This window comes from Crotalus tigris, unplaced genomic scaffold, assembly GCF_016545835.1.
Source record: "Crotalus tigris isolate CLP2741 ecotype Arizona unplaced genomic scaffold, ASM1654583v1 scf7180000019364.2947544272:3078424, whole genome shotgun sequence".
Taxonomy (NCBI): Eukaryota; Metazoa; Chordata; class Lepidosauria; order Squamata; family Viperidae; genus Crotalus; species Crotalus tigris.
This window is the reverse complement of record NW_024097500.1, coordinates 416039-436525: the sequence shown is the minus strand read 5'-3', so window position 1 is coordinate 436525 and position 20487 is coordinate 416039. Positions and strand designations below refer to the sequence as shown.

General features: G+C 58.0%; 2 protein-coding genes across 4 annotated transcripts; one reads left to right on the top strand and one right to left on the bottom strand.

Moving 5' to 3' along the window:
• The first annotated feature begins 476 nt into the window (after positions 1-476).
• On the top strand, positions 477-8724 carry KLC3 (kinesin light chain 3). The gene is made up of 13 exons (XM_039362117.1): positions 477-625; positions 2888-3237; positions 4193-4420; positions 4818-4866; positions 5147-5372; positions 5581-5668; positions 5880-5981; positions 6711-6884; positions 7257-7356; positions 7463-7503; positions 7786-7910; positions 8014-8080; positions 8315-8724. The coding sequence occupies exons 2-13, from the start codon at positions 2950-2952 to the stop codon at positions 8369-8371; spliced, it is 1545 nt and encodes a 514-aa protein (XP_039218051.1). The 5' UTR covers positions 477-625; positions 2888-2949; the 3' UTR covers positions 8372-8724.
• Positions 8725-8949: 225 nt separating this feature from the next.
• ERCC2 (ERCC excision repair 2, TFIIH core complex helicase subunit) lies at positions 8950-19114 on the bottom strand. Of its 3 annotated transcripts, XM_039362116.1 has the most exons (23): positions 18961-19114; positions 18559-18658; positions 18286-18363; positions 18035-18097; positions 17734-17847; positions 17277-17393; positions 16802-16918; positions 16517-16640; positions 15933-16029; positions 15004-15137; positions 14579-14747; positions 14192-14310; positions 13365-13434; positions 13057-13126; positions 12841-12942; positions 12608-12671; positions 12275-12396; positions 11440-11532; positions 11153-11225; positions 10879-10949; positions 10430-10573; positions 10209-10352; positions 8950-9257 (listed from the first exon to the last, which is right to left on the bottom strand). In XM_039362116.1, exons 1-23 carry the CDS (start codon positions 18963-18965, stop codon positions 9165-9167), a joined length of 2283 nt encoding a protein of 760 aa, XP_039218050.1. In that variant the 5' UTR covers positions 18966-19114; the 3' UTR covers positions 8950-9164. The 3 variants fall into 3 exon arrangements, 2 of the variants coding, with proteins under 2 accessions (XP_039218050.1, XP_039218049.1); XM_039362115.1 differs by lacking the exon at positions 18961-19114 and having other exon boundaries at positions 18559-18883; XR_005558970.1 differs by lacking the exons at positions 8950-9257; positions 10209-10352; positions 10430-10573; ... (2 more) ...; positions 11440-11532; positions 18961-19114 and having other exon boundaries at positions 12318-12396; positions 13057-13146; positions 18559-18895.
• Between the last annotated feature and the right edge of the window lie 1373 nt (positions 19115-20487).

Genomic DNA, 20487 nt, shown 5'->3' with positions numbered 1-20487 from the left:
TCACTTCAGCCAAGGACCTGCGGGGGAGGGGGAGGGAGTCAGCCTGCCAGATGATGACTTTTCCCTCCCTCGGCCAGAGAGCCGGAGGGTCTGCTTGGCACCGCTTTCCCGACGGCGCGGGGCAGGGAGAGGGGTCGGCTCATTGCTGGGGGCTCTTCAGCAGCCTCAAGGCCAGGCAAGAGGTGGGGGTGGGGGCCTCCTTCCCACCAACATCTATCAGCTCATTTCTTCTGCGAAAAACCGGAGGGGCTGACCGGGCGAGGGAGTCGGCACGGGAGGGTCTTTAAAAAAGGCGGAGCCCCCTCCCCCCGACTCGGGCGCAGGTCGGGGCTGAGCTGGGCGCGGGGCTCCTGCATGGAAAGCAGCTGCGGCGTTCTTTAGGGGAAAGGCGGGGGGGGGGTTTACAGAAATTGGGGAGAGCTGCTTTTCGGTTTCAAGAGGGGCGGGGCGCCTCTGGGCACGTGCAGAGCGCCTTCCAGTCGCGGCCCAGGTAAGCCGCGGCTCCGCTGGGCGGGGCGGGAGCGCCCCTCCTCCCCAGCGAGGCGCTGAACCCGGGGCGGGCGGCGGAGGCTGCCGGGGCGCGGCGAGCGCTGATTCTCTCCTCGACAGGCCGGCAGGGAGGAAGGTGAGGCAGCGGCGGGGCAGGCCTTGCCCGGGAGAATCGGGCGCATCTTCCTCGCCGCCGGAGCTGCAGCTTGCAGCCTCCCCGGCTCCGAGGCCATCTGGGTTACCTGGGGAGCCTCCCCTCCCCTGGGCGAAAGCGACGCGGGGGGGGGCGCCTACTTTGGAGAGGGGAGGGGGACGCGTCCTCCAGGCGGTCGTGTTCGGGGGGGGGCTCCTGGGAGCGACCCAGACCTCCGACCCATCTCTTGGCAGAGCCGGGGGTCCGGCGCAGCAGCATCGGGCCGGCCTGCTTCCCCCGGAGCTGCCTTTCCCGGCTGCGAAGAGGCGCGAGATGGGCCGGGCCGGGCCGAGCTCCAGTCGGCGCTGAGCCGGCTCGCTTGTCTGGGCATCCCACGCGGAAGCGCGGCGGGTCCAGCCGAGGCGGGTGTCGCGGAGGGGCCAGCCGCAGTGAAGAGCGGGACCTGCAAGGGGGAAACGGGAGCTTTGTGCAAAATATTCCCCGGGCGACAGAGATGACTGAAGCGAAGTTTATCTTTTCACTGGCTAAACAGGGCCCGAGTTAGGAGCCGCTTCCAGACTTGTGAATGGAAGTCCACGGTTGTGGCAGCAGCTGAAGAAGAGAATATTTGTAGCCTCCTGATGAACTGAGGGGTCCTGGGGGCTCTCTGAGCTTGGCTCTTTTCTTGAACGTTTCATTATCACATTAGCACTGAAGATGTTCCCTAGCTGGGTCGCGAAACGTCTACAAGAAAACAGCCAAGCTCAGAGAGCCCCAAGGACCCCCCCTTGAAGGAGTTTTTATATCAGACCTTGCTCTCAGAGAGAGGCTGGGGGGGGGGATGTCCTGCCTCTGCTCTGGGCCAGCCCTGCAGCTGTTTCCAGATGGGGGGGGGGCTTCTGGAAAGCATCCACAAACTAGCATCCTTGCGCTGATGGCTGCAGAGATGGGAAGAGTGCCTCAGTTGGAGGTAACCGATATACCGCTTGACAGAGGCGGCCTGAGAGAAATGGCCTTCTACCAACCATGGGCTTCTCTGCCAGACCCCCAAAATACGTATACATATTTTTTTCTAAAAATCTTGCAAGAAAGCAAATTGCACAGGGCAAGCTGGAGAGAACATGATGGCACGATCTAAAATAATGCAGGGGTAAATTTTGCTTTCTTGTGGCTGTGTATTGACTCCGTAAAATACCGCTTAGAGAGGGCAGTGAAGCCCTATGAAGCGGTATATAAGTCTAGGTGCTATTTCCTATTTCGAGTGCTGTCAGAACCCAGCCTGTCTAGGGCAGCAGCTCGATGGGAGCATGAAATGAGGGCCAAGCAGGAGCTTCTGTAAGCAGCAGAGCTGACCAGTTTTCCTGCCCAGATTGGATTAATGGGCACCTGACGGAGAGACATAGAAAGGGGGTTGGCAGCTCAGCAGCTCCACGGCTCGGGCACCAGTGCCAGATGGTGACCCGTTAAACCCACGTTCAGCAGAAGGAAGTGGGCAGCGCTGAGGTCTCTTGCTTGGGGTCTCTGAAGTGGCCGAGCAGCCAGTCCGGGCGCAGGGCAGCCTCGGAAAGCCCTGCTGCCTGATGGGCTGCTGGCACCCTTCGCATGGCCAGGGCTGGGAGCCTCGATCCCGGCCAGAGGAGACCCAGCCTGTCTGGCGAAGGGAGGCGGCCGAGGATTCTTCCTTCCTCAGGCATGTGTGTGGCTGCAGACGGGCTTGGCCGAGGAGCGTGTTGCTGCCTGCTTTCTGGTGGTGGCATCCAGCTGGAGAGACTGGTTTGGGATTCAGCTGTGGATCCAGCAGGCAGCATTCCCAAAGGCCTGGGCCAGGCAGGGCGGCCTCCCGGCCCCACCTGGGTGTGATGGAAGGGCTCTTGCATTCCCAACGTGGAGGGCAGCCTTTTACCGGAGGCCAGAAATATCACATTTACAAATGGTGCCTTCTGCTTTGGTTGAATAAAAATCCTGATAGTTCTCCCCATCAACTTCTCTAGCTGATGTTCCTTCTGATTAATAGATCCTGGGTGAAAAAAAGACCAGGGTTTGCAGATCTGGAATACCTCTGAGAGTGTGCAGAGGGCTTGGATAACCTTTGTGTCTAGGATTAGAGCAGGGGACACCAACCTTCGCAACTTTAAGACTTCAACTCTCAGAATTCCCCAGCTAGTGCAAGGAGAATTGAAGTCCACAAGTCTTAAAGTTGCCAAGTTTGGACCCCCACCATCCTTGAGATGCAACTGCCAGAGAGGCTCCTCCTTTGCCTTCTAGGAGACCCCCAGGAGACACCAGGAGCTCGGCGCCCTCCTTCTTTAGAACCAACGTGGCCCACCATGTCCATCATGGTGGGCCTGAATGACACCCAATCGGAGAGGATGACAGGCGATGACATCATCCTCCAAACACGCCAGGTGATGAAGGGGCTGGAAGCCCTGCGCAGCGAGAACCGCAGCATCCACTTCCACCTGCAGGAGGCTCTGCTGAAGGAGCGGCAGCTGATGGATGAGAGGGAGACCCCCCTGGCAGCCGCGGATGCCCAGGCCCTGGAGCTGCTGGAAGAGAAGCAGGACCTCGTCTGCAGGAGCCTGGAAGGCATAGAGCTGGGCATTGCCGAAGGCCAGGTACACCAGGAGCCCCGAGGGAGGTAGCCAGGAGGCTGCTCGACCACCTATGGCATCATGGAGCACAAGGAAGCTCCAGGAGCCCTTGGGGAGGGAAGTCTGGGGGGGGGTCTTTGCACAAGCCTGGCATGTGATGCTAGCGGGGGCCACCCTGGCAGTCAGCTTCAACTGGAAAGGTCAAGCATGTCCATTTGTCTTGGCCTTCCCTGGGTTGTGTCAGGTACTTTCAAGTTATGAGTAGAGAGGAGAGGAGAGGAGAGAGTAGAGAGTAGATTAGAAAGGGAACTTGGAGGTCTTCTAGTCCAGCCCCCTGCTCAAGAACGAGATCCTCTACTGTTTCAGAGAAGTGGCTGTCCGGTCTCTTCTTAAAAACCTCCAGTGATGGAGCACCCACAACTTCTGAAGGCAACTTCTGTTCTACCGGTTAACTGTCCACCACTGTTAGGAAGTTTCTCTTTAATTCCAGGTTGCTTCTCTCCTTGTTTCCATCTGTTGTTTCTTGCCTTGCCTTCTGGGGCGTTGGAAAATAAGTTGACCCAATTCCAATATATTGGAATCCAATGTAATGCAAACAGAAGCAATAGAACATATAAAATGTATCAAAAAACAATATGTAAAAGTATTTTGTCAAAATATAAAACTTCAATAAAAGTAGTTTATCAAAATATAGAACTAATGTTATTACCTTATTCTGTTGTGCCCAAAGGGGCCGGAAGTCAATGTCTTTTTTTTCCTGTTTCCCCTTTGCCCTCACCTTTTTTCTCTTCCCCCTTTCTTCCCCTATTTTCCCATTATCTTCATTCTTAGTATTTCTGTACGTCATTCGTTGTGGTGCTGCCCTGCGGCCAGTCCCTGCTTTACTCCCTTGCAATTCTCCACAGCCCCCCTCTCCCCCCCCCCCCGTCTCCCGAGTGCAAAGGCTATGGTTGCTGGAGCTGCCCCTCCCTCTCCCCAGATGCTGATCGCCCTCTCCTCCCACATCGGGGCGCTGGAGGCGGAGAAGCAGAAGCTGCGGGCCCAGGTGAGGCGCCTGGGCCAGGAGAACCTCTGGCTGAGGGAGGAGCTGGCCGGCACCCAGCTGCGGCTCCAGCACAGCGCAGAGGCCGTGGCTCAGCTGGAGGAGGAGAACAAGCACCTGCGCTTCCTGAACCAGCTTAAGCACTACGAGGCCCGGGAGGAGCAGGTGTGGTGGTGGCGGGGGGGGGCTTTTCTCAGGGGGGGAAACTGCTTTGGGTGACCATGGCTGTTTGTGGATGAGGCGCCTTCTGTATCTCTCTGCATCCGGCTGCTTGCAGCTGAGAGAATTCAAGTCCACCAAGAAATTTTGAAGGTTCCTATGAACCATTGACCCCAAATTAAATCTTCCGTCTGAATTATGGGGGTGCTCAGAGAGAGCACACTGGCTCAGGATGACTGGAACCGTAGGAGGCGGCGGGGGGGGGGGAGGAAGGGCTTGATCCTGCATCCCTCACTGCAAAGCCTCCAATTAGCAGAGAGTTTTCTAAAGGAAAATGGAGCGTGTGTTTGTGTGTGTGTGTGTCCTTCCTGCCTTCACTGACTTTCCCAGGTTCTCCTTGCAGGTGGAGACAGAGGAAGGCTTTCTCAGCACGGATGACGACCAAAGGCCAGGTGCGTTTCCTTCGGCGTCCTTTGCTTTCTCAGTCAGCCCCCAAGTCAGCCTGAGGAACTGCTGCCTGTCTGCCTGAGTGAGGCTGAAGCTTAAACCCAGCACTGGGTTGCAAAGAGCCCCCGCCGTCTCCAAGAGCAGCACATTAACCTGCCCCACAGCAGGCCAGGTGCTGGGCAGGGCCTGGGACGAGGGTGGGCTGGACGGGAGGATGCCCGGCTTCTACCCAGCCTGGCCACCCAGGCTCTCTGTTCACCACCCAGCCGGGCTTTTGTCCTGCAGAGGGGCAGAGTCCAGGTGTCGCCGCCTTGGCAGCTCAGCAGGGCGGGTACGAGATCCCAGCACGCCTGCGGACACTGCACAACCTGGTGATCCAGTACGCTTCTCAAGGGCGCTACGAGGTGGCCGTGCCGCTTTGCAAACAGGCCCTGGAGGACCTGGAAAAGAGCTCCGGGCACAGCCACCCGGACGTGGCCACGATGCTCAATATCCTGGCCCTGGTCTACCGGTAAGATGGTCGAGGCGCCTGGCCTCCCCTCCAGCAGCACAAGCAGAAAGACCGGGGGGGGGGCTCCAGGGGCCCTTTTGTTCTGGCTGTCGTGTGGCTCTGCTGGTGGCCCCCAGTCCTCTGAGCTGCAGCTGCCTCCTGGGCTTGCCCTGGCATCGCCTGCAGGCTGCACCCTGCCACCCCAACCGCCCTGCTTCTCCTCCTGCAGGGACCAGAACAAGTACAAGGAGGCCACGGAGCTGCTCAATGACGCCCTGGACATTCGTGAGCAGGCGCTGGGCGTGGAGCACCCTTCCGTGAGTGCCCGGGCTCTGTGGGGAGGGGGCAGGGAGGGGGTTGGCCCTGGCAGAGGTTACGTGGAGGCCCTAGGGAGGAGGAGGAGGAGGAGGGCTGGTGAGCCTTCCGGGGTGGACCCTCTCGGCTTGGTCCCAGGCAAGATGCCCCCGTTTCACCTTGCTCTGAGGGAGCTTCCTGGGCTCTGCTTAAGCCGCCTTTCGTCCTTGGCAGGTGGCGGCCACCCTGAACAACCTGGCTGTGCTGTACGGTAAGCGAGGGAAGTACCAAGAGGCTGAGCCGCTGTGCAAGAGGGCCCTGGAGATCCGAGAGAAGGTAGACACCAAGACACACACGCCACAATTTGGAGAAGAGTCTGAAAGGCTGTTTCCTGGGCCTCTTGAAAGGGGCTATTTATTTACTTATTTGTTTGTTTATAAATAAAACATATTGGCTGTCCATCTTAAAACAAAGTAATTCTGGGTGGCTTACAATCATAAAAGTTAAAAATTATCTACCTAAAAACATAAATAAGCTAATACCACCCAACTCTACGGGCCAATTAAAGAGAGGGAGGAACAATGCTCAGCGTTCTCCCAGCCGACCTGCCGGGAGAAATTCTGGGTGACCACCTGACAAATCCTTGGGGAGAGCCGGTGGGTCAAAGGTTTAGATCTGGAGGGGGAGGAAGAGCCAGCAATTGAACTCCCCCCCCTTCAACCGGCAGAAGCGTCCCTGGCGCAGGCTGGAGCAGTGAGGGGGAGAAGGCCGGAAAGGGAGGGGGCTCTGAGCTGGTCCTGACAGCCAAAAGGTCTGCCTGAATAGGGAGACAGTGGCTGTAATCCAGCGGTCTCCAACCTTGGCCACTTCAACTCCCAGAACTCCTCAGCCGGCTATCCTGGGAGTTGAAGTCCACCAGTCTTGAAGTGGCCAAGGCTGGAGACGCTGCTGCAACCCAGTTTGTGCCTTCAGGGGCCGGAGGAGATGCAGTCCCAGAGAGGTGGGGGGGGGCACGCATTGCCCCAGGCAGCACATCAGCTGGGCACCTCTGCCCTTCCCCCACAGGTGCTGGGCGCCGACCATCCAGACGTGGCCAAGCAGCTGAACAACCTGGCCCTCTTGTGCCAAAACCAGGGCAAGTTCGAAGAGGTGGAACAGTATTACCAGCGGGCCCTTCGCATCTACCAGAGCCAGCTGGGCCCCAGCGACGGCAACGTGGCCAAGACCAAGAATAACCTGGTAACTGTGGAGTTGGAGGGTTACTGCTGGCTCTGCCTGGGTGGCTCTCTTTGGGTAAAATACGTTCAAGGTAGGGCAGCATGCCAATGACCAGGCTGTTATTGACAAATAAAATAGTACTGGCCCACTGAGCCAGGACCTGCTTCAACCATGGCACCACAAGGGCCGGTTCTCTCTCCCCCCCCCCCGCTTCACCTTCCTGCCACCCAAACAGGATTAAAAGCATCCTAGCCTGAGCAGTGGCTTTTTTCTTGGTGTGCTTTGCCCTTTGGATGGTGGCTGTACTTGACCGATTGCTACCTGCCCACTGGGGGTCCACTGGTGGAGGGGAAGTGCTCACCCCCCCCCACCTTGCTTGTTCCCCTCGGCCAGGCCTCGTGTTTCGTGAAACAGGGCAAGTTCCAGCAGGCTGAGCAGCTGTACAAGGAGATTCTCTCCCTGCAGGACCAGGAGCTGAGCACCCCCAGGGCTGGTAAGAGCCCAGCGTTGGGCAGCCGTTTCCCTGGGGGGGGGAACAGGGAGGTGCCCACGTCCTCAGCATCTGCACTCACCTCTTGAAAACCCCTCCCCTCCTTCAGATTATAGCTGGACAGGAGCTGGCCACACCTGGGAAGGGCAGGTGAGTCCTCGGAGGATTTCTCCCGCAGGTGGCTTGGAGATCAACGAAAGATCCCTTTGGAGGGATGACGAGCGGGGGGGGGGGGCATGAAGGGGGAGCAAATCTTTTAAGCTGCTTCACTCTGGCACCCGCTGCCTCCTCAGCTGAGCCTCCAGAGAGGGAGGCAAAGGGGGCTCCAGGCAGACCGTGATTGCCTGTTCCCACCTTGGACCGCAGGTGGTTGGGGGGGGGGATGGGGAAGCCCCCCAGGTTTTGAGTCTTGCGCCCCCTCTTTCCCTCTAGGAGGGGATGAGGCGCAGCAGCTCCTTCTCTCGCTTCCGGGACTCCCTCAAGCGCAGCAGTGAGAAGCTGGTCTCCAAGCTCCGGGGCCAGGCAGTGGGGCAGCCCAAGGAAGCTGCAGCCCCCAGGTGAATGGGAGCGCCCCAGAAGCCCCCCCCCCAGGCAGGTCTGGGCTTTGGGAGGCTCAGCCAGGCCGGCCAGGAAGAGCTTAACAGGGTCTCTCTTCCTCAGGATGACACGGGCCACGTCCCTCAACCTGCTGCATGTGAACGAGGGTGCAGCTGTCGCAGCCCCAAAGGTGAGTCGGGGGCCCAGAAGGACCCCCACGCTCAGCAGCATAGCCCCAGTTGCAGACCGGTAGTTCGCTGGGCAACGTGGCTCAGCCTGTGTTCAGATCCAGCCAGGGCGCCCCAAACGCCAGGAGAAAAAGCAAGAATCGGCGCAGGGAGCACTTGGGGCAGGAAATCAGAGCCTGAAAGGGAACAGCGACGGCAGAGGCCTGAAGGGGACCCCTCCTCTTTCCCTCCTGCAGCCCACCCGGAACCTGAGCACCAGCATCCAGGACCTCACGCACCGCACCGCCCACTAGGCCCACTGGCCTTCACTCTCCCTGGCTGAGGCCAGGCCTAACCTGCGTCACTTGTTGGTTCAAGCACTTCACCTGGCCCTCCCTGGGCTGAGCACTGCATGCACGGGAGGTCCCCCTTGGGGGGAGCAAGCGCCCCTCCCGACTCACAGAGGACTGTTTCTCAGGAATGGAGCAGCTGCTGCCATCCCAAAGGATCACAAGGAGGGGAGCTTCTCCCCCCTCGCTATTGCCTTAAACTCCTTGGGGGCAGGAGCAGCAGCCTGTTCCCCCCTCCCCTCACTATGGCTCTTGTGAAGCCAAACCTTAGTTTATTTATGCACCTTATTTTTCCTTAAATAAAGTCTGCTGGGAATGAAGAGTTTTCCTTACTTTAGAGGTGGGGGTTGTCTGCAAACCTTCCTATGGTCCCCCCCCCCAGTGGCTTTGCGTGAAAAAGATCAGATGCCTCCTCCAGTTCTTCCACTTCAAGGGGATTTTACCCCAGGACCAAAAGACACACTTAGCCGCCTTTTATGCTAGAGAAGGGAGAGTTGCAGAACACACTTGCACGCACACACAAACACAAAGAAGAAAATCACTTGCGTAGCAACACACTAATCCCCTTTATTAAAACCTAGTCCAGAAATCTAGGATTAGTTGGGGGGGGGAGAGGGATGAGGGGCCCGGCCAGGCCAAAAGTAAAGGCCTTTGGCCAGCTTCTCTTCTCTGCCCCCGATGAGCTCTGCAGTTGGACAGGGGGCCAGCCGGGGCCCCTGCCCTGCAGAGCACGCTGGCCGGCCTCCTCCGCTGCCACTCACACCTGGTGCGCGATCTCCTGCACTCTGCGCAGGGTCTCCTCCGACTGCAGCTGCTCCAAGGTGAGCAGGGACAGGCCCAGCTGGTCTTCCTGAGGAGACGGCAAGGGGGGAGGAGGGGAAGGGGTCAGGATGCCCACTGCTGCCCCCCAGGGCAACTGCAGACACCTCTGTGCCCAGTGCACTGGCAGCTTGTCTGGCTGCTGCTGCTGGGCTGTGTGTAAAGTGTTTGTTGTTGAGCAGAGTACAGTACTTCAAAACCACAGAATCATTAAAAAAACATAAATAATATTAAAAACCACAGAATAGCCAAGAGTCGGATTTGAGTGAATGGATAACATCATTGTCATTTCAAAACCGTATTTAGGATGCAAATGTTTCTCTTGTTTTCTAAGTCCTGTAGCAACTTCCCCCAGAATTTCCACGGCACTGGCACTGAGGCATTATGGGAATTGCAATCCCCATAAACACCCATCGTTCCCTTCCTGGCTGACGGTCACCCAGGAAGTGAGGCTCTGCCCCCCTTTTTGCTGGAGGTCATGATGGAAAGAGTAGAGCTGCTGACCTGGAGAAGAGGGGTGGTCTCTATGGGGCCGAGCCCCCCTTTTACAGCATGCAGCTGCCTCTGTGCCCCCCCCCCCAGGCCAAAACTGCCAGCAGTTTCTTGATATTTTAAGACAGAAAACTGAAACTTGGAGGCCCAGAGAGGCATATCAAAGCGGCCCTTCTTGCAAATGGTGTCCCCCCCAAGCCATGAGAGCCCCTGTTGGGTGCCAGAGGGTGGGGGCCGGGCTCTCTGGGTTAGCAGGTCAGCTAGGGAGGAAAAGGAGATGGAGGTTGCTGCCAAGGTTCAAAGAATTTGCTGTCCCTGCGTAACTTGCAAAGCGTCCCGCCTCTGCCTATTCCAGGGGTCTCCTAACTTGGCAACTTTAAAGCTTATGGACTCCAACTCCCAGAATTTCGGAGAGCCCCGGGCTACAAGATGCCCCCCGGCTGGAGCCCACCTCTTCCCACGGTGCCTCCCCCGCCCGAGTCCGTCTCACCTTGCGGAAGGGCTGGGCCATCTGGCGCAGGAAGTGCTTGGCCACCTGGACGGCCTCGTCCAGCGTCAGGTTGAGGTTGGCGTCGGTGATGTGTTCCTGGATCCAGCGAGGTAGCTTCCCCCGTTTGTCCGCCCGGGCGAAGCGCTGCGGGGGAGACACGGGATCAGCCACTGCCCATCCGTCCAGGCTGCAGCCGAGAGGACGCCCCCTACTGGACTCGCCTTGTCAGCGAAGATCATGAGACCATAGTCCGTCTTGCCCCGAATGGCCCGTCCGACGCACTGTGCCGCGTGCCGCATGGCATCGAACGTCAGGAAGTCGTTTTCACGGATCTGGAACTGGTTCCTCAGGTACTCCAGCCGGGCCTGATTTGGGAGGAGAGGCAGTGAGGGTCTCCTCCCATTTCCCCACCCCTCCCCCAGAAATCAGCCCAGGTGTGGCAATGCTTTGCCAACTGAGCCAGAAGTGTGTATCCTCCACCATCAGCTTGTGAGAAACGGCCAAGCCAGCAGCGGGTGGGAAAACGTGCCATTTCTGTCCTACAGGAGCCCCCCCACCCAATTGAGGGGGTCCCAGGTCTTCCCCCGAGAGGAAGTGAAGGCTCTGTTGCCAGCACCCCGGAGGAAATTGGAGCAGGATTTGCCCAAGCAGCAGCAGAGGCAGGGCCCACCTTCAGGATACGGCTCTGGGTGTAGACGTAAGGGACGCCAAACATGATTACGGCCCTCCCGTAGTGGTGAACTGGGGAAGGGAGAAAGCAGGTGGGGGGGGGGGAAGGTCAGCACTGCATGCAAACATGTCTTCCCCCTGCAGTTTCGAGATCTTTGTGACTTTCAGGCAAGGCACAAACTCAGCCCCAGGCCGGCTTCTGCCCAAACAGCAGAAGAGACGGTCCAGATCCCCCTCACAGCTTCTCGAGGGGAGGGGTGTTTGAGGGCGCTCACCAAAGTCGATCCCTTCGGAGACCTTTCCCCTTGCCACCGACAGCAGGATGGCTCCTCGGCCGTTCTCGCAGGCCTGGGGTGCAAACCAACCAATCTTATCAGCCACAACGTCTTTTTACCCCAAATTCAGAAAAAAAAGTCAACAAACTGACCTCCGCCAACAGGCAGCAACTCCCACCTCAGGACCAGGCTTGGAGGGAGAAAGGCACGGGGGGGGGTGTGTGTGTGTGCTGCTCAACTGAGCCCTTCCCTCCTGCAGCTAGAGCCCCCCCAACCCCAACCCTCACCTCCTGGTACTTCTCCAGGGCCACACTCGTCTCAGCTCCGTCCTGCGTCTCGATAAAGATGAGCTTGTTCCGCTGAATGTTCTCCAAGATCCCCTGGAGGAGCCCGAGAGGAGAGGTGGAGCTCCAGCGGCAGAAAGCCCACCTGGCCTGGCTGCTTGGAAAGACTCTGCAGCCCGGCCCAGCCCTCCGGTCTCCCCCCGCCCAGCCTCCTTAAGAGCACGGAGGGGTAGCCAGACTCTTTCCGAGGGACCTGCAGAATATGCCTGGCCTGTTTTGAACGGGGGGGGGGGCCCTCCGTTTCCACACCCCAGAAGTGTTTGATGTGCTCCCCCCTGAATGACCTTCAGTCTGGGATCAGCTATAGAGAGGACTCAGCTGTAGATGACCAGGCGGGGCCCTGGGTCAAATGCGTCCTCGGTTTGGATCTTTACACAGCCAATTTCACTTCCGTTATGAGATCCGATTTTTATGTGTCGGAAACAGGGAATAAACTTTGAGCCCTCTGAACTCAACTCCTGTTCCTGGTTCTTTGCGCCCGACATGGACACCAGTTCTTGGAGGAAGAACCAAGAAGCAACACAAAGGGAGCTGTGAGGCTGGACGGGAGGGAGACCCTCCCCAAATCCACACAGCAGTCAGGCTGCCCCTCCACTGTCTTCACCAGCGAGCTTGACCCAGAAACCTGGTCTTGGACACAACGCAACTCCCAGTTTAGGAGACTTTGAGAGTTGAAATTTTTGGCAGAAGCCCCCCTAAAGGCCCCATTAAAAGCATCCCCAAGCTCATCCATCTGGGGGCCTGGCGGGCAGGGGCCAGCCACAGCGTCCTGGCGTACCTGCTCATACCAGGAGGCCACGATGTTCTCCATGTACTGGTAGCTGGTGAAGAAGGCAACGATGCCATCAGGGACCACGGCCGACATCTCCAGGAGCAGGTTGCCATAGTTGCGGATCACGGCTGTCGGAGAGGCACATTCCCTTCAGGCTCCCAACTGGGGCCAGGAGGGGAGGGCAAGGCGGGGGGAAAATCCCACGGGGCCCCACCCCTCCCTTCAACTGCAAGCGGCCTCAGCACTGCCCTCCCCTCCCGTGGGGATGCCCCCGCACCCCGGAAGGGAGGAGGCTCCAGGCAAGAGCTCTGCTGCCCCCTCCCCATCAAAGACCCTCACCAATGTCCTCGCGGGTTTCAAACTTGGAGCTGATGGCCACCTGGTCGTTCCCTCGGCCCACAATCTGGAAGGGAAACCGATGAAAGGGCCCGGGGCCCCCGGTGTCACCAGCTAGGGCCAGGGGAGCTGGTCGAGGAGAGGGGACCTCACAGCCCAGACTGAAAGGGGCCTGTTTGGTTCCCTGGGAAGGGGAGGGGGACACGGTCTCTCTCCTCCCGGCCTCTGGCACTCACCATCGGGCAGAGGCAGGTCCGGGCAAGGGTCATGGTGAAAGTGGCCATGGTCACCGGCCGGAAGTCCAGGATTTGGGGGTAGATGTCAAGTGGGGAAAGGGTCTGAATGCAAGGGGGGAGAACAGCAGGTAAGGACAGCCGCTTCCCAGGCCTCCAGCCCCAGAGACGGGGGGGGGGGTCCTGGCGCTGCCCCCAAACGCTCCCTCAAGCACTCACTCCTGAGGTGATGATGACCGTCTGGAAACGCTCAAAGACGGGCTTGATGGCGATCGAGGCATCCATGCAGCTGGGAGAGGAAAGCGGCGACTGGAAGAGGAGGCGACAGAGCGACGCGCGTCCTCCCAGCACAGGCAGCCAAAGTTTAGAACCGTGGCCAAGACTCCCATTCGCCCTCTGAGGAGTGAAGGCAGAACCTTTTCCCCTCTACCAGCTCCGAAAGGAGACGCCCAGCGTGGCCTTCCTCTGAACCACAACACCCAGAATGCCCAGCCAGCCAGAGCTGGGGGCAACCCAGGGCGCCTCACCTGAAGTGCAGGATGGGGTTGAGGATGGTGGGCGTCCTGTCATCGAAGGGCTCAATGAGGATGGTAAACCCTGAGGCACAAAACGAGGAGAGACGCTGGTGGGGGGCACAGAGCTGCCCCCCCCCAGCTGAGAAGGCCCAGAGAAGCTGCCCGGCGGGATCGGGGAGGGTCAGCCTCAGCCGGCGGTGGCCACCCAGATCCTCCGGGGAGCTCATGAGCCACGAACCTCGTCCAGGGCTTTTTGAAGACCACTTTAAGGATCCAAGCCCCTCCCCACATTTGTGCTGTCTCTGGAGAGACACAACCCTCCAGTCAGGGTTGTCCCAAAGATGTTTTCTCGGTTCTTTTTTCCCGGAAAATGCTTTGCTTCTCATCCAAGAAGCTTCTTCAGTTCGTATTTGTTCATTCTGAAGCTTCTTTAGAATTGAAGAAGTTTCTTGGATAAGAAGTGAAACCTTTTCAAGGAACAAAATTAAGAAAAGTCCAGTTGCCTTTTGCAAAAGCAACTTTGGGACACATTTGTGTTGACACCAAAAGACTCCCAAAGGTTTGTCAAAGCAGGACCGGCCTGCGCAGAGGCCGCAACGCTTTTCCTTCAGCACAGACGGCTGCCTGCTTGCTTGTTTGCCTCGTCCTCCACTGGCCTACCTGCCAATTCCCGAAAGCAGACCTGCCGTTCCCAGCGCTCCTTCTTGGATGCCCTCCAGCTCCCTCCCACGCCTTCCCTCGCCAATTCCAAGGAGGTGACGTGCATGTGAAGAAATTGCAACACCCAGGAGGTAGCTGGCTGAGGAGCCGGGCGTGTGCGCCAGAGAGGCCCTCCTTACCCTTGGAGTAGGTGCTGACCAAGGTGGCGAAGTTGGAGAGGAGGGTGATGGGCGAGAAGTCCGAGATGTCTGCGATCTCCAGCGTGCGAAGGAGCGAGCGCAGCCGCTCGGCGCAGAACCTACCAAACCCCAAGAATCGAGGCTGGTACGAGGATGCCCTGGAACAGCTGCCCGGGACCCTGGACAGCCTGCTGGACCTGGCCAGGCTCTCCCTCACCTCCCCCTTTTGCTCCTGTCCTTTCCCAGCAGCAGAGCCATGCTCAGCAACATGGGTCTGGGGGCAGGGGAGGAGGAAGGGATGAGGGGGAAAGGGCCTCCCTTCCAGAAAGAAGCTCCGCCTGGGGGAATCCCTCCTGGGGCCGGCGAGGGGGTCCCGCCTGCACTCACCGGAGGGGCTTGCGCTCGATGCAGACCTTCTCAAAGATGTCCTTCAGGAAGGAGGGGGGGCTCTCCTGGACCACGTGGTGGACGCGCAGCCGGGACTTCAGGTACTCCAAGAGGCGCTTTAGGAAGGCCACAAAGTGCTCTGCTGTCCGAATGTTTCCTGGCACGGCCTCTGCGCAAGGGGAGGGCCAGTCAGGGCAGCGGCTCAAAGACAGGCCTCAGGGCTGCCCCCACACCTGAGCCCCCCTCATGGAAGGAGGAGGCCAGGGGCTCAGAGAATACGAGCGCCTCCTCCCTAAGCAGCAGCAAACGATGCCAAACAGCAGAGCAATAGGAACAGGGACAGCGCAGGCACCAGCGTCCTCTCCCACCCCAGGAGCATCCAAGCACCAGCTCCACCCCTCCTGCCCACAAAGGGGCCGACGTACCCTTGAGGATTTCGTCCGGCAGCACTGGGTTGGCCAAATAGACGTCTGTTTCCCGGGCAACGTTGGCCTCCCGCAGCCCCTGCACCAGCTGCTGGTACTCCTCTTTCAGCTTCTGCGCATCCGTTTCCTTGATCCTGGAAAGGGAGCAGGTGGGGAGGGAGGGCGAGAGGGCTGCAGGCTACAGGACTGGAACTCGGAGCCTGTCAACCGTCCCACTCAGTCATCTAGCGAAGAAAGACTCCTGGCCCACTGTTCTTGCTAAGAATATATTTTACTGAAGCTTAAGTGATTACAAAAGTAGCAAAGCTGAATTTGAGGTTTTCCCACACGAACAACACAAAGTAAATTTTCCTCCCCAGCCATCTCCCTTTTATCTGTAAACGTCCAATTAGGTGCTTGTATGTTGTTTAGGAAAGAGGCTCTTGGTCCCCAGCTCTGCATTCTGATGGCTGACCTTGGCTGGCTGAAGCTTCCCACAATTCAGCTGGGCTTCCATCCCCCCCCCCTTCTTCCTCCTTATACTTCAATCTTTCCCTCCCCCAGGCTGTCAGCTCATGAAGCTTGGATAGCAGAGGCAGCCATGTCAGAGCCAGAGCCCACGGACTGCCCCCTGGATGCGCCTGTCCTATATGTCCGATTGAAAAACCACAGCTCCAGACTTGCTTCCAGAAGTTGTAGGTGCTCCATCGCTGGAGGCTGTTAAGAAGAGACTGGGCAGCCATTTGTCCAGGATGGTAGAATAAGGATTTCCTGCCTGAGCAGGGGGTTGGACTAGAAGACCTCCAAGGTCTCTTCCAATGCTGTTATTATTCTGTGTCTTTACACACACAAACTTTCAGATGTCATTTGTGTAAGCAGCACAGAATATCGGCCTTTGCGCAGAGGAGAAGGCCAGGAAGTGGAGAAGGAAGGAGCGAATCCTTGCTCACTTTTGAATGGCAGCTTGGAGCGTGGCCACATTCCCTTGGCAGCGATCCAGGATCTTCCGTGTTATGTTGACCCCCATGGAGTCAATGCAGACGTTGTCTGTGGGTCAAAGAGAAGAAAAACCAGGGTTTTCAAAGAAGCCAACTATAGCTGATGTCAATTACTTGCCTGGATGGGATACGGTTCAACGCGACCCATTTTTAATTTTATTTTTTGATCTTCCCCACAATCCGGACACCTTTAGCAGTCATAGTAATTAAGGGAGGGAAAAAAAGAAATTATAAATTAAGGGTAAAATTGCAACTAAAAACACGTTAATGGTTTCATTACTGGCCGTTTGGCTGAGTTCCCATCCATCCAAATTAAACTAAGCGTGAACAGAGTTAATCTCTAAAGCAGAGTTTCTCAATTTTCCCAACTTTAAGATAGCTGGCCGGGGAATTCTGGGATTTGAAGTCCACACATCTTAAAGTTGGAAAGGTTGAGAAATTCTGCTCTAAAGGAAGAAACTGGATCTGAACCTATTTTTCAGGCAGCCCAATTCACCTCCTAGACCGGATCGCTTACCCGCCCTTCTTATACATACCGATGTTATGAGCCTCATCGAAAACCACCACTGATTTCTTGGCCAGCTCCTTGGAGACCACGTCCGCAATCTTGGGATCCAGGAGATAGTGGTAACTGTAGACCACGATATTGGCATGGAGAATCTGATCCACGTGGGGAGAGAAAGAAGAACAGAGCATGACCGCTCGTCTTGGGGAAGGAAGAACTTCAAAATCCCCAAATGCTAATTGGGGGGGGGGGCTGGGCTTCTCCATCATGCAGGAAACAAAGCTTTGTGGGCTGCAAGGCCAGCCAGACGTCTTACTGAGTAGCGGGCAAGGAAGTAGGGGCACCAGCCCTTCTGCCGACCGTAGGCCTTCAGGTCATCCAGGTTATAGATGCCGTAGGGAAGAGGCACCTGGCGCCCATGGGCATCAAATTCCTGCAGGGAATCAGAGTTGAATGGATCTCCTTGTCCCGGGCTTATGAACGAGCCAAAATGGTTTTTGGCTGCTCAAATTCTCAACAGGGCTTTCTCACATCAGGAACAAAAGCCTTTGGACACACACGTTTGCTTAACTCTCCTGCCCAGTTTCCTGAATTTTTTTCCCCCGAATGACAGATTAATGGTGAAAAGAGAAGAGCAGATTTGGCCCACCTCCCTTTTCAGTCTGGCCTCTTCTGCTCCAGGGAAGGAGGTCCACGGCCCCACCCAGCCCTTCTGCCACCCAGGTCCCCCTCCCCAGGGCCCGGGGGGGCCTTGACTGTCTGCCCCACCCCCTTGTGCACTTCACCCCTACCTCAAAGAAGCGGCAAGAGGGAATGCTGCCATCCTGCTGATGCTGAGCCCGGATGTAGGAGGCAGTCAGGCTGAAGCACTTGCCGTCCACCTCCTTCCCAAAGCGCAGGCTGCTCACCTAAACAAGGAAGGGAGGGGAGGTCTGAGTGAAAGGGGCACGGCACCCACATTGCCCTGCCTTCCTTGCTGCCAGGGCATGCAGTGACCGTGGCCCAGAGCGGCCAGCGAACTCTTAGCAAAGAGAGCGGACCCAGAGGAAGACGACCACCCAGCCATTCTCTCTCCTGCCACACAGGGTTGTGGTGAGAGGAGTCAAGAGGAGGCCCCAAGCAGTGCATTTTGGCTGGAGGGCAGAACCACATGTGGAATGACAGGGAGCCGAGAGGGACTCCCCGAGTCTCCTCTGCCCCCCCCCCAGATGCCGTCTCCCCACCCCGCCCTTCAGCCGGCAGAGGCACCTCCGGGTGGATGCAGAGGTTCTTCCTGGAGCTGAGGGCCAAGCCCAGGAAGGGCAGCTTCTCCCCCGTCTGCTTCTGGTGGAAGTCCAGCAGCTTCCGCAGCTCCTCAATGACCTGGGGGGGGGGGGAAGAAGCCAGTAGTGGGCATGTGAGAGGCTCCCAGACGCCCCCCCAACCCAGCTCCCTCCCTCCCTGTCCAGACCCCCACCAGGAAAGCCCTCCTAGCCAGGCCTGCTTCCTGGCACTCCCGCCCCACGGGCATCTCTCCCAGTGCCAGGGTGCCCGCCCACCACCCAGGTACCTTCTCAATCTCCGGGACGGTCCTGGAGCAGTAAAGGAGCTTGGTCACCTCCAGCGGGTGAGCCTGGGGGAGAGGGCTGGCTTAGAGGGCTACGCTTGGGAGGGGGGCCGCCTGGAAGAAAAGCAGGCAGAGTCGGAGGGGGCCCGCCCAGCCCCCCCTCCGCGGGGCCCCTGCAGTCTTCCCGGGCTCCTCGTTGCAAAAAAGGGCCGCCCGCTGCGGAAGGGGCTTCGCAGCCCCCCCCCGCTACTCACGCGCTGGTAGGCTAGGATGAGCGACAGGAGCGAGATGGTCTTCCCGGTGCCCGAGGGCATCTCCAGCACCCCGTGGCCCTGCGGGGGGGAGGGAGGGGGAAGGTCAGGGACCCCCGCCGCCGCCGCCTACGTCCGAGGGCCGGTTGGTGAACGGGAAGGAGCCAGGACGGGAGCGGCGGCAGGCTCCGAGTTCCAGTCCTGCCGTTGTCCCCCCCGGCCAGTCCCCCCCCGGAAGAGGCGGCAGGGACCCCCGCAGGACCCCGCCCGGCCCACCTTGGCGTCCAGCGTCCGCTTCAGCTCCAGCATGTAGGAGTACTGCTCGGGGTAGATGTAGTCGTAGGGGAAGAGCACCAGCAACCCGTCGATGTTCAGCCTGCGCGGAGGGAGCGGGTGGTGGAGGGTCCCAACGGGCACGTCTACCCAGCGGTCCCGCAGCAAACCAGGCGAGGCGTGCGCCCGCCTCCCGTGCCCCTGCTGGCCCCCTCCCTGCATCCCATCATCCGCAGCCAGCAGAGGCACCGCTGCGGCGCCCCCAGCAGAGGCACCGCTGCGGCGCCCCTGCATCCCATCATCCGCAGCCAGCAGAGGCACCCCAGCAACCCCCGTCCGCTCCCGGGCTCGCTCGCCCCCCGCCGCCCAAGTGGTATCTCCCAGACGCCTCCCGTCGCCGCTTACTTCATGGTTTCGTCCGCGGCGGAAGCCGCGCTACTGGGGAGTTCTCACTCCGGTCCTCTCAAAGGAAAACTGTTCCTTCGGTCGCCTCTCCGCTTCTTCTGTCGCTCTCGATCCTATTGGCTCACAAGGCTCCTCGACGAAGGCCCCGAGTGGCTGATCTGAAAAGAGCCCGCCCCCGTCCACCATCAAACTTCCTGCCCCGCGTTCTCCCGCTCAGTGTGCAGGCATCACGAGCCGCTCAAAAGATGATCGTTCGGCATCTCTGCAATTTAGGCTGAAGAAGTCGAATCTAGAGAGAATAGATTTAGCTGTCCCTAGGCCAGGGGTGTTCAAACTTGGCCCTTTTATCACTTGCGGCTGAGGAATTCTGGGAGTTGAAGTCCACAAGTCATAAAAGGGCCCAGTTTGAAGACCCCTGCCCTAGGCTGAAATCTTGTAGTGGCTTTCCGCTCCAGGGACCGCGAGCCTCCAAAGTGGTTGCAGTTCCTCCTGCCTTCTTCACCTGTTGGATTGCTTTCCTTAATTGTATACCGTTTAGATGCGCTGGATTGCAATCACTACCCCCAAAACTCCCCCCTCCCCAGTTCCTTAGCCAGCAACTCAATCCGAAGTTTCCTATATAAATGATGCAACGAGAGAACAGATTAGAGTTGCTCTAAAGTTTGGGTAACTGAAACAACAAATAACTAACTCATGTTTCTGGCATTGAATCTCAAACTGACCAGCCAGCTCAAGATGTGACCTCACCGAGACCCCTCTTTATGGTCCAGCAACTCCTGTTCACGCCTGGTGGGGGCATTTTGCTCTTTGCAAGGGAAGACGGGGAGTTGCAAGGGCCGCGGCTGCTGTAATTTGGGGGGGGGGGGATACTACAGGTGGGACTTTGGGCACCCGTTCCCTCAACCAGAGAAGCCTAGCATTATTGTGATTTTCAAATCACAAGGAAACAGGTTTACCCCACCAGAGGTAGAGTTGCATGTTTTGGGTAACCTCTTGTGCTGGATTCACATGCACCAATCCAAAGTGAGATTTTGTTTTGTGGCTGAGAGCCATGTGTCAACTTCTCCAAGGTGCTTTACTCAGTAACGCCAGTTTTGTGTGAACCCAGGCAGAAAATGTTGAATGGCAGATGACATGCAACAGAAGCAAGCAACCAGGATAAGAACTAGCAGCCCCTTATTCTTACAACCATCAGTGGGGAACAAAGGAAGACTCGAGTGTCAGCCCAGAGGCTTCGGGCAGCAAATAATGATTCATCTGATTGTTCGGCTTGGGCAGCCTTCCCCATTAGACATAACTTGTTGAATCAACTAAGGCAGACACTGCCAGCTCAAATGTGATGACAGCGTTATCCGATCAGTTGAGTCCAACTCTTGCTGATTCTGTGGTCCAGGTCTCGCCACATCTTCTGATCTTGCATTGCTTGAGTTCTTCTGTGCTCTGGCTGGTGTCAATTTTGATGGTGTCCAGCTACCGTGTTCTTTGCAGCATGGTTTCCTTTTACCACTGACTCTTCCCAACATAAAT